At 41.1% G+C, this 13,358-nt stretch overlaps 1 protein-coding gene across 1 annotated transcript in view; it reads right to left on the bottom strand.

Annotated features, from left to right (window-relative positions):
• Positions 1-9,658, bottom strand: part of LOC139744152 (prospero homeobox protein 1-like) — a 39,403-nt gene extending 29,745 nt beyond the window's left edge. The window contains exons 1-2 of the mRNA XM_071654606.1: positions 9,302-9,658; positions 1,442-3,019 (exon numbers count right to left, since the gene is read on the bottom strand). Coding sequence (XP_071510707.1) covers positions 1,442-2,856 — 1,415 coding nt within the window. The 5' untranslated portion in view covers positions 2,857-3,019; positions 9,302-9,658. The remainder of the gene's footprint in view (positions 1-1,441; positions 3,020-9,301) is intronic.
• Between the last annotated feature and the right edge of the window lie 3,700 nt (positions 9,659-13,358).

Consider the following 13,358-nt stretch of genomic DNA (forward strand, 5'->3'; position numbering starts at 1 on the left):
ATTGAGTCTGCATTTCCATCCATGGTTGTGATCTGAGCTCTAACCAGTGCAATAATTACCCTGTGGGGCATTGTGCCTGAAAGTCTACTGTACTACAAATCTTGAGAATATTAACACTTACAATCATAAGCGCAATTTACCTATCTGAATTATACTCATTTATATATTATCTCATGTTTACATACTTAGAATGGAAAAAAAAAAACTCAGTTGAGGTATTGAGAGGAGAATTTCCAGTTGCAAACTGTGTGAGTTGCTGAAATGATTTTTGTTGGACAGGTCAACAAATCTTGGCTAGTCCCTGGCTGGACTTCAAATCGATAGCAAATGAGCTTTTATCACATCGAAAAAGTTGATGTCCCATGCTTCTGTTGAAAACAGCAATGTGTTACTGCTGTTGTGAGTTGCTGAATTACATGGGCTTTTAACCATAAAGGTGAATACATGTTTCTCAATCCTAAACTGGACTTAAAATCAGTTGCAAAATGAGCTTATGAAATATCATATCACACTGTATCAAGGACAAAATACATGACGTTTTCACTCAAAGAATGCATGTACTGACAGCACAAGTGGTGATCAAGAATGAATGCCATCTGATATTCAACTTAGCTGAACATGATGGTCAAAACACCTTATAATGCAGCTTCAAGATCTGAAATCTTCATCAACAAGTCCTGTCACAAAGGTTACAGACATCCGTCAGCAAGGCAGATGTTTAAGATGGCATACCTAGGCATTTCTTACAACCTCATGACTTGTAGAACATCACAATATGTGGGCATAATGCTAGGGTTAAAACATAATTTGCAAAGAATTCAGATGCGAATGGCAAAGCAAACCATCATGGGCAAATTTAATGTGGTGTTTAATTTCAATCTCATTAGCACACATTCTTCTGTGGAAAATTGCCCACTCACATACCTTTGTAGATAGTAATGCTACAAAGTCATAATTGAAAAGAAATATGAATAGATATATAACTGCATGGTGTTATTATGTGCTCTCATTTGTTTTGAACATAGACAGAGACTAAACAAAGAAAACAGTTGGTATGAATCCAACTCTTCAGCCATCATACTGCAAGATGTTCCTTTCATGTATAAATGCCACTGATGATTAACAAAGTGTGGTCTACGGTGTATGTAAACATGCTACATATGAGTTGACTCTGAATCTGTGAGTCATCTCTTTGTTCAATCACCATCAACAAGATATCAAAATATTTACTACTAAATGTATTAGTGATGTAAATAGCTAACTTATATAGGTAGTTACATAGTTATTAATTTACCTAGTATTTTAGCATTTGATATTATCTTGCCATACACCTTACCCAACACTCCAACAGAAATAACTATTTCTACTGCAACAACCATGAAAAAATATTGTGAGTTACATTTGTGATATTTTCTTGCATGAAGTAGAAGGAAGAATGTACCTGAGACTCTCAAAGTGCTCTCGCGGATCAGCCATGGATGGTGACATGAAGGAAGCGGCCAGTGTGTGGTGGAGGCTGGGGTTGGGAATGGCCACGGAGGTAGGCAGACTAATCGGTATCAGGGGCTCTGGCTTCATGGGCATGTCCCCCGGGTGGAAGGAGGAGATGGGGGACCGATCGCTACGGACCCGCTTCCGGCTAGGCACCACCAGTGCCATGGCCTCTGTCTGCTCCAGCGGTGTGGGGAAGGGGCGCATGAAGAAGGGAGGGAGGATGGGTGGCTGTGTGGGCTTGTGCTCAGCCGCCATCGACAGGGCCTGTGGAGGTGGGCTGGTGTGCTGGGGTGCTAGTACTGAATTCCTAGATTGATTTATTTCAGCGTGAGTTGAGTTGTTGTTACTGGCATGTTTCGGGGCACTCTTGGTGAGTTTGTTTATAACAGAATCGACAGCGTTAAGCAACAAAGGTGGCAGTTCCTCTTTCAGAGTCTGTTTGACAATGTAGCTCGTCGTGCTGTCAAGTACGCTACTGCCATCAGCTCTTCGCTTCCTTTCACTACTCTGTCTTACAGGCGAGCTATTGTCACTAACGCCATTCATTTCACATTTGGGGATTGCACTGGGCATTTCAATAGGTTCATTTATGTCATCCAAATCATCTGAATTGTCTGATAAACTGCCATCCTCCTCATCAAACATAGTGTGATATTTTTCCTGCAGTGTGTCGAGCTGCGTCTGGAGGTGATTGAGGATTCCCTTAAGCTTTGTCTTTTCCTCCTTTCGTGATGTCTTTGAGGGAGCCTCATCATCCCCTGAGTCCCATCGCTGCTGCTGGGGCTGATACTGCTTGCGGCGTGGCTTTCGCAAGCTGTCTTCGAGACTGGCCGCGTCGGGAGGGCTGACGGCAGGCGGTGAGTGCCTCATGCTGGTGATGATGTTCTCCACACGGGCACGCTTGGCTTTCAGACTGTCGGTGATGGCTTCTTGCATTGGACTGCTGGATCCGTTACACTCTTCCCACTGGGCTGTTTGTGCAGTGGGCATGGCTGGAAAGTGTCCACTGTCTCTGGCCGTGTCAGGGCAGTCGGACTCCCGGTCCTGCGGAATGTCTTGGCCGTCCAGGCCTTCTGTATTATCCTCCTCAAGTGCCCGATCAGAGCTGTTGTGGCAATCTGCTATCAAAGGTTGCACAAGTGATTCCGCCCCACCACTCGAACCGAGGGAGCCTGTTGGACTACTGCGCTTCAAATTCAACAGATTCCTCAACACCTCAGAGTTGTTTTCAACATTTTCCTGGAACACGCCGTTAGTGCTTGCAATGCCGTTGACTTTTGTGAAGAGACTGCCCCGGGGTAGACCGTGATCCACTCGACGTCGCTTTAGCTGGCGACCGGCTGCATCCCGAACCTCAGACATTGGCTTGCCAAGCAACAGCAGAGTATTTTAGGGCAGTGCACGCGGCCAAGAGCACGTCTCACACTGTCACGTCTCACAGGAGCAAAGTCTTTGGAGCTGTGTGAAAGGTGTGAGAAGATTCAGTCAGCTGACAGCCAGTTCTTCACTCACCACGGATCAGTCACTGTGTGGGGAGATGTGAGGAAGGGAAAAAAAAAAATATGAATGGGTTAAGTATAACAGCTGACAATATTGCCTGCTCCCTGAAGGCTGAGTTACATGCATTCATAATTAGGGCACAGATTTATGTACCAGATGCACTTTTCTGGGGGACAGGAGGAAGTGGGAGCCATGGCAGAATGCGTCTTACCCAGATGGCTTCTTGCTTCTTTCTGTTGTCACCAGAAAGTCTCAGAGCAAGATCGCTGGTGCTCCAGCCAATTGTTTTGCTTAACTCGTGATACCCACTTCCTCTTTCCCCGGTACACTGTAGACAGCCCAAGGAGATTGGCTTGTGGGAATTAGGGCCAAGATAACGCCTACAGCGCTAACCATTCACTACTGGCAACCAAAACCAAAAGAGATATCTCCCGTAATACTCATTTAACCCTTGCAAATGAACTATTGCATATTCTCTGCAGCACTCGTTGGAGGTTAAAGTACTTTCTAGTGCTCATACAAGGACACGCCAAGACCCGCTTACCACTCGTGCTGCAGTTGTAGTTGCTACTTCCTAAATACAATTGCAGATAACATTTCCTCTCTTCTACATGATGTCACTTGTGGATTTTTCATATCTTTCTTAACTTGCCTTGGTAATAGAAACAAAAGATGGTTTGCAGAGACAACGAAGTGCAGAAACTCCGTCCAACAATAGCCACACAGCTGTGCGAGTAAAGTGCAAACAAAAGGAAGCAGAGCTTGCCTCAAACAAATGTTAATCACATATCAATCTGAAAAGTGAAGGCACATACCTCTATGGTCTAGCTTGAATGACAGACTTGACTTGCCCTACACTTTAGATTTGCAAGATAAAGTAAAAAGTGCAGAGCCAGTGTTACACAGGTCATACAGATGTTGGAATTACATAAACATCAATTCAATGCATACCTGTTGAAAACCAATTAAAGTATATTATATCTGATCATGGGATGCAACTTGAAAGTAAGTCAGAGGTATTGAATAAGTGTTTAACCAAGACACATGTCATGGTTAATTTTTTCTGTCATCATGAACTGAAAAGCAATTAGGCTTAACGAAAAAAAACTAACAAAAAAAAAAATAACTGGAATATGACACATAAAACACAAAAATTCCTTCACTGAACTTCAAAAAAAAAAAAAAAGCAAAGGCATTGCATTGCCCCCCTCTATCTCTTTCATTCCATTTCTTTTCTTTTCTTTATCTTCTGCTTTGATTTTCCACAAATCAAAAAGCATGCTCTTGTTGCTGAAAGAGCACCTATTTTTCTAGCCTGCTTGTCTCAGTTTGAGTGAAATCTCATTTCAAAACTAGAAGATTAAAACAGATACACACAAAGGGAAGAAGAAAGGTTTGAAGATTGTTGAAATTAAAAAACAACTTTGTGTACAGCAAAAGAAAAGGAGTAAAATGGGAGATATCAAAGAATAGGGTGGTGAGAAGATAGGCAAATCTATCTGGTCTCTCTTTTCTGAAGAAGGATCAGAAAACCCTCTTCTCACAGTAGACAACTAAGCATGTCCTCGCTCAGCTGCAGGGGACAATTGGGCAGATGCTGGTCATCGGTCACCCGCCGTCTATCCATTCATCAAATTCAACCCTGGCCTAAGTTGAAACAGTGTTATAGAGTCATTAAAATCCATACAACATAAAAAACCTATTCAGTGGTCATCAATTTATGTGGCTTCCTCATATCATCATGTCAACCCTTGGGGGTCTTTTCACTCTAGCCAACTGCAAATGCAAATAATGTTCTGGCACTCCTCTTACAACATCCCTTCATTCGGTTTGAAAATCTACAATCTTCTTGCACTTGCAGCACTGTGAAAAAAAAAAAATCTATAGTGGCAAATCAGTGCAGGGATCTTTGCATTGTTAATACATTATTCCCAGTATCTGTATCATCTTATTAATGATATTGTCAGAAAATGAAATATTCAATTTCACATAGCTAGATGTTAATTTACATCCACTGATGAACAAACCTTAGAAGAATTCATGTAACAAGTATTTGTCAAAAGGATCTACATTTCAGAATCATACATAGCTCCTCTTTAAAGGCAAATTTCACTGCTTAGTCATAAAGAAAAAAAATCCATCTTTACATGGCTTCCTGTGGTTCATTACTTGTAGCTTTGAAAGAAAAAAAAAAAAGAATTCTTTTTGCAGGAAGAAACGACCTGCACATTTTGATTTTGAACAGTAAGCAAAGTGTACATCTACCTATATATACACATCTTATTTTTTGTGATGTGTGTATTCATATCAACTATTCAAAAACATATCAAATATATGCAACCTTGGAATCTATGAAAAATAGCTTTGAAAACTTACTTCCTCAGGAATAAATAAGGGATACCTATTCTTCCGTGCACATCACTGCACTTCATTTGAATTATCAAGCTTATGCAGAAAGGTCTTTGAAAGTAAATCATAATTAATTAAATTAGCAGATATCACACAGAAGTGACCTAGAATATTGTAGAACACAATGCTATACCATCTTGACTGAATTGACAGAAAACTGAGAAACAGTCAATCAATAATTATGTTTATAGCAGTCAAAAAAAAATGATTTAAGATGCCCTTCAACAACAACAATGACAACAAAAACAATGACAGCAATGACAGTGACAACAACAACAAAGCCATAGGAGGAGTGAGAACAAGCAGCCAGGCCATTCATATCTGTATCGACCATGACAAGGCCTGTCAAATCCACATCATAGAGCAGCGGCATGAAGCCCAGTGCCAATTGCGTGTGGGGCTGTCGATAGCTCTCTGCCCGGCTGCCAGCCAGTCTTGGCAGGTTCCCACTTGCGTAGCAATCTTTGCGGCAGCCACGTCCTCTATTTCAGCGCTTCAGTTGGTGTATGAAACATGCTGTATAGAACACTGCCCATGCATGTTACACCCTTAAAATCTCTCCCTTTCTTCACAGCTAAATAGTTTTAATTCAACATTTCTGGTATTGTGTATGCTGGAAAGCTTTTTTTTCCATTCAAGATACACAATAAGAGAGATTACTGATCAAACAGATTCGTGATGAGTTACTCCAAAAGAAGACACATAATTATGTCAATATATCGTCATGGGATACATGAAAAGAGCATGATTGCTACAAACTTCCACAGACCTTAGTCAGTGTGAACGTATACTACTAGTACTGGTAATTCTGGCTTTATACCACACATAACATTCAGACACTTGCCTCCTTTCCTTACTGGCCGAAACATTCTTTTTGCGTCATGATGTAACATGAATTAGATGTCAGAGATCAATCATAAAGCAGAAGATTCAAACATGGTAAGGACGACAGACTGGTAAAGTGCATAACAACACAGCCTAGCGGACATGCACTGATTCCTACTTCACGCCCCTACTGGTAAAACAAAATAGCAAAAAAGAAAAGTACAAAAAAAAGAGAACCCAACCCTGAAGGTCTTTGAGTTAGTTAATCTCTTTTTCTCCATTGATATGAGATTGTCAAAACCAATTTTTTCTTCTTCTATCTTATCAATGGGTAGCCAGATCCTCCCCTTCAATAGGTTCACAAGGAAGGAGATAAGGGGTCATATCTTACTGGCAGTACTCTTCAGCCAAAGGAGGAACTTCTAAGGGAGATACTGAAAACAGGAAAAGCGGATTATGGCTGCACTTGGGAATAAGAAGAAAGCATATCTACCCAAGATGTGTATTACATAATGGCTGTGGCATGAAGGAAAAGCAGCAGGAAGTGAAACTGGCCTTCTGGACCAAACCAGACCAGATTTGGGTTAGTTGTGAGGTCCAAGCATGCTTCTTCAGAGGAATACAATCCCAAAGACAAAATGCTTTGATAAAAAAAACCCCTTGTATTCTTATCACGAAGAGGTTGTCTTCTTTTCCTCCTTCTTATATAGCGCAAATGTCCTGTCAATAGTCAATATATAAATTCCCCTTGGCAAACACGTTTTTATCAATCTTCAAGGGGGGGGGGGGGGGAGATGGGACGGACTCTGGATAAAATAGTAAAGGTTGAAGCCAAGGAGCACAAACATATGTTTCTTGAGTTAGTCCAATATCTTTCAACAGGTTGCTCCTTGCTCGTGGTAAATGAGTCTACACAATTTCCCCCATATATGACTGAGACCTCGACGCCGACCTTTGGGAGAAGTCTGCCAGTTTATGACTCTCCAAATTATGTGTGTGTGTGTGTGTGTGCTGTGTGTGTGTGTGTGTGTGTGTGTGTGTGTGTGTGTGTGTGTGTGTGTGTGTGTGTGTGCGTGTTCAACATTTTAATCATTGCACTACACATTTATGGCATGAGTTCAAAAGAATGGCACATGTGAAAATTATGGGGCTTATTTTTTGATAGTGCATTTGGCAAATATCACAGGACATAAATGTTTATTATTCTAATATTCATGCAGCATTTTCTGCTGCATTACAATGCATTACCTACATTGCAGTGAATTACAAATCAAAAGGCAACTCTTATATGTTCAAAAAGAATAGACGGAAATATGATGTTAGAATAGAGTGTTTAGTGATGCATATAATACAGAACTAATATATTTTAATACTGTGCATCCACATTATTCATGATTAGATATGAAATGATTCAAGACTTTGATCTATCCATCCAGTGCTAGAATAGTGTGAATAAAACAATACAGTATCACTTCAGCAAGTTTACAATTGTTTATGACTGGTTATTTCTTAACAGGTCCATAAAAATATCTGAGGCATATACATGAGATTGAGAATGATGCTGTATGCTCAAGAGACTTCCTCATTTGTTGGGATTTAAAAAAAAGCAAAGGTATAGGCTCCTCTCACAGTACCTTGTAATCTTAACACTGATTTTCCTGCTCTCGTATGACGCTATCTATATCTTTACCTATATTTTGCCGAAAGCTTCTATAAATGAACTTTTCTGACTCTTTCATGATCCTTATGAAAAAAGTCATCACTAAGCACAAGTGTTACATTCACTTTCATATCATGTCATGACATTGAGCATCACATTAGAGAGTACAGAGCATAGCTTTGCAAACAGAAAAGAAATGCTGTAACGATTTTCCGACAAAACCGGAGGGCTCCAGCCTTCCGACTAATATGAGATGATCGATATCTCAAAGTGCATGCTGGACTCTGGGTATCCACACTTGAAGAAAAGAGAGAAGTGTGCGGATGTGCCTCTCAAGGAAGTGTATGGTGTCTTTTTCCACTCCACAGGAAACCTCTCCTTGAAAACCAGACAAACTGAGGATCTGGCACAAGGTTGTATCTCTCGATAACAATACCAGCGGCTTAACACAATTTACACCTATAAATCATATATTCACAAGCCCCCACCCCCCTTTAATTTTTCCTCCTTTTTTTTGGCATTAGCCAGTTTCTTGAGTTACATCGCAGAGCCAGGCACTGTTGCGTGCAAACTGACCAGCATATATATCCTTGACAGGATATCTTCTTTCTTAAGAACACTGGGGAGATGGCACACACAATGGTGTGGAACAGACTTAAAGGACTCAACATTGAACTTGCAAGCTAATATTCAAATGCCCATTATAATCTAAATGAAGAGAATCCCCCCAAAGTCTTTTTTTCCCCATCAAATGGAATTTTATTTTGTCTGTCTTCACAATTTCAAAATGAAGATGGATACACAAGCAACATACAGGGTAGGTATTTTGTGGACAGATGGAATGAAACATATTTTTTATCATCAGATTTCTATAGATTATAGAATATGAAGATATGGTAAGCTTCAACCTCTTTCATTTAGCTTTCATCCTTCTATTGCCAATTGCAATGTAAAGTAATGAAGATGGGAATATACTACTCCCCTGCAAAAAAAAAAAGGAAAAAAGAGATAAGAAAACACTATTTATCTGAGAAATGTTATTCATTTAGCTGAATAGATTATGAACAATTTGGGAGGTGTTTGTCACTTCATGGGTTTTTTTTTCAGAGAAATAATTGAGCTTTTCAGAAAAAAGAGTCCGAGCGTATTGTAATGGACGAGAAGTGTCGTGCCCCCAACACACTACTCCAGACAGCCACCCCCGCTGCGATCCCCGGGATCCCCAAGTCTTCAGGGGGTTAGAGTAGTTGTGACTGCTGCTGAATGCAGTCAGGGGGCAGAGCAGCACACGCTTTCTGTTTCTCTGCCGCTTGCTACGAGCCAACCGCCGCCCCCTGCCCCCGTGGGAAGAAAGTCCTCTACACTGCCGCAACGGCAGTGCGATAAATGATACATACGACCCAAACACCTCACCTTTTACAATCGGTGCTGCCGGTGGTTGGTAGTAGGTTCCTTCTCAACTTGTCCTAATCAAACACGAAGTCTATGAGGCCAAGTCATCCAATTTATGGAAACAGGAACTGGTGTGATCACTGAAATCCCCGAACAAACGAAACAAAATGATAAAACAGTCTTCTCCCACTCCGACGATCACACGCAAATTCCGGATTGTTATGGCGACAAATTTGCAGCAAATGACCCCTTGCGGCAATCCTTGTGAGTCTTGAGTCTCTCACACATGGAGCAGGAATAAGGTGGCTGCATGAAAATGATACCTGGCCCAAGCTGGCCGACAATGCAATGCTGAGCCAGCCGCACAGTAGCTGGAAAGGCAATACTCTCCCCACAATGAGAAGAAGCCGAGCGTGCAGGGCGGCCGTATTGTTATAGATACCACAAGGGGCGGAGCTAGCACTTCGATGGGTGAGGTGGCCTTTGGTATGGAGGAATAAAAAAGGGGCGGGTAGCAGTCCATCTCTCCCTATCCCCCCCCCCCCCAATTCTCCAGCCTGCTTTCTTTCTTACTCTCTCTCTATATATCTATGCTAAATTTACACACAGTTCCATATAAGGCTAAACTTACATAATGATAAGCTGAGTTACAATGCATACAGTTTTATTTGCACATAAACACATATACATGATATCCTTTGACGAAGCCCAAGTATCTATTGGTCATAGGGCCTTGCCGCCAATTCTGCTCATTCTTTTCATCTGATGTCTACCAGTATATGTTTCACTTCTGCAAACAAAAGACTTGAACTTTGAGCTAAGAATGCCACTGCCAGATGATTACTTTGTGCAGTAAAAAGAAGAGACGGGCCTGTGTGAGCAAATTCTCAAGATTTCTGAGACGTTCTTGCATTAGGGCTCTTCGAAAGTAGTGATGGGAAACTCGACGACTGGAAGGTGAGAAAACAAGAACTGGTATGGGAGAGTGACAGACTATGGGCTATAGCTAATCATGTGCATCAAATAATGCTATCAAAAGGAGAAGAGAGAGAGAAAAAAATTAATCCAAGTGAGAATCAGACGCAAACAAAAGGAGCTGTATGCCTGCCTTTGCATGAGCGAACCCCCGCTTGGCAATGTCTTCAGAGCAGCATTGTTTGCTGTGATGGTATTTTGCCGAGGCGGGGATGGCCGACTTCAAGGAATGGTGAACAAGGATAAGGATGGCGTGATGTCACAAAAGCATAGCCTCCCCGTGGCCTTCAGGGTTCTATTCATAGCAAGGCTCTTTTATGGCATCGGACAAGAAAAGGCTTGACAAAAAGGAGCCACCAGACTGCAGTCTTGACCTGATCAGGTCAGGGTGCTTGTTTATGTCGGCTCTTGCATTGAGATCTGCTTTAGGATTCATTCTCCTTTTTATATTGTATATACATTTTTTTTTTCTTTTTGTTTCTTATATAGGGTTGAGGGAGGCTGGGGAGGGGGAAAGGAAATATTCTGAAGCTCACACAGGTTGGATGATTGTCCTGAACATTCAAGAAATCCTTCTTCTCAAATGGTGACCCGGGACGAACAATGAACATGTAACACACGGAGAATCTGCTCTTTGGGGACATCATGTTTTCATTGAAGTCTTGAACATCAAATAACAGCTGCTGGTTGAGACCAAGAATCTATTTATCTCTTCTCTTGACTATAATACACTCATTGCTCCCTGTGCTATGTACATTGTGTTCCCCTCCCCCTTACCACCACCTGGAAGTTTAATAGAAATGATAGAATATGATACTGAAATTGGAAGTATTCGTTTTCTTTCTTCCATTTTGTTTCAATGGAAGGAGCGTCATATTGGTTATCTCGTCAGCCTGTATGTGGAATTTAAAGAAAAAAAAATTGTCTAAACCAGAAAGATCCACCCATCACTTGTGAATATGTGTCCTCGCTGAAGAAAAGACAGCGAGAAGTGGAGAGACTGAGAGAGAGAAGGGGCGCCTCGGAGTGATGGGATGATAACAGCTGTGGGAGATTAAACAATAAAAATGATACAAAAGCAAGTCTAACAAAGATACAGGCCACTGCTATTCACACGTGCACACTTCCCCAGGGCTACTAGGCTTGAGCCTTTTTTTTTATAATCTTTTTGTAAGAATGAAAAGGAAAAAAAAACCTGGTCCCTTTCTTCTTTTCTTGTTTCTTGGGCTTAGAAAACATATATCACTGTCATAATTCAATCTCTGTCAGTTTTCCTATCACTACCCCAGTTGTCCACCTGAGTTCTCCCACCCCTTGTCCTCTAATCACTCTGCCATTCTTCGGGATAGTATTCATCTACTTGCACTTAAAAAGCAATGAATCAAAATGCTGGATCCGGGAGAACCCAGAGGAGACGGAGGAACCAAGCGGAGACTGCAGAGAGAGGGAGACTTGGGGGCGAAGAGAGGGCCAGTTGAAAGGGACTTGCACATGCATCGAATCTATCTTTTTCTTCCTAACCTGACAAATGCATAGAAAAGCAGCCAGACATTTGGCTGCATTAATCTTTAAGGGACACGCATCTTCTTGGCAAGATGAAGAGCATCACATATAATGTATTTTGGCTCCCTCTGCCAGTCCCAGCCTCAGCCCCAACCCACCACCATCCCCCCCCCCCCACCCCACCCACAACTCTCATTGTCGTCTGTTTCAGTTCCTTTTGTGTCTCTAGGATTATGAGGCTGGCCTATGAATACAAATAAAATATTCTTTGAACGGAAGGACTGTCTCTGCTTGATTCTGGTATGATGCTGCAAGTTTTGAATAAATAGATTGATTTCGATAATTGATATAAATTGCATCCTTTGCATTTCACCTTTATAAGACTGTAGGCAAAAAATCTAAATACTGACAATTAAATCATGGTATATAAAAGCACTGATCTTTCCTTCTTGAACATAAATTTTATCATAAACTATAATAGTGCAAAAAAAAAAATTGTGAGGTAACACAACAACAGAGTGAGAATTCGTAAGTTCCACGGATACAATATGCACATATCATAAAGTTTTTAAAAGGGTCATCTCAGTGTGTACAAGAGAGAATAATTCACTTTTAGAGTACTGATAACACAAGGGTGAAAATCTACTATGCACTTCATGAAACACTGAAAACAAAGTTGTTCTTTCTTCTGCCTTAAAAAAAGACACAAACAATATTGAGCATGAGTATATATGCATCAATACTCATATATTCACAATATACCTGTTATAGCTTCTCAGTACCAAAAAGTATATCTCATAAATTGTTAAAATGAGAAAGGCTTCAAGATGTATCTGAGAACATCAAAAGGAGTCTTGCATACAAATGGAAATATACAGCTAAATAATCTAGCAGAGTGACAGACATACATGATTCCGTGACAATTATGAAGTGATGTCTACATGAGAACTTGTTGATAAAGTTTCTGTCCATAATGCGATTGCGAGATGCTTTGTGTACTCAAAGAGGATATGAGGAAAAAAAATGGAATATAAGTTTCAGTTCTCATTGCCAAAGTGAGAGAAAAAAATGAATTACTATTCTGAGACTCGTAGTATTTTCCTGTAAAATGATTTCTGTGGGGAAACACTTGGTGGAGATCTTGACTGTCTACACGAGATGTTCAAGTCCATAGCAAGTCTTTGCGAAAACAAACCCTGACCACGAGTAAGACCTATGCATCCATGATTTATCAAGTACCATCAACGAAATGTCTCCTTCGCAGGCGTCTCCATAGTTACACAAATCATTTCTCTGTAGCCAAATAAAACAAATGAAATGAACACAACAGCAACTACAGCAAAAAATACATGTCTAGTGGTTGATCTTCTTTCAGTTCTGCACTGAGATGCTGCGAGGGAGATGGAGGGGAAGAGATAGGAAGAGAGCCATTCAAGCTCCCACTAATGCACCGCAGCAGCATGTAGTGAGAGAGGACCCCTCCACGACTCGATCGCTCGCTGATCTGACAGTCAGGTATGCATGATGCCCTCTCTTGTCCAGTCTATTCACTTGCCGCCGTGCAGGATAGTTAAGTTTTCTTCTTGTTGTTGTTGTGGTG

Source organism: Diadema antillarum, unplaced genomic scaffold (genome assembly GCF_040938485.1).
Source record: "Diadema antillarum isolate AM-2024a unplaced genomic scaffold, OU_Dant_1.0 seq00001140_RagTag, whole genome shotgun sequence".
NCBI lineage: Eukaryota > Metazoa > Echinodermata > Echinoidea > Diadematoida > Diadematidae > Diadema > Diadema antillarum.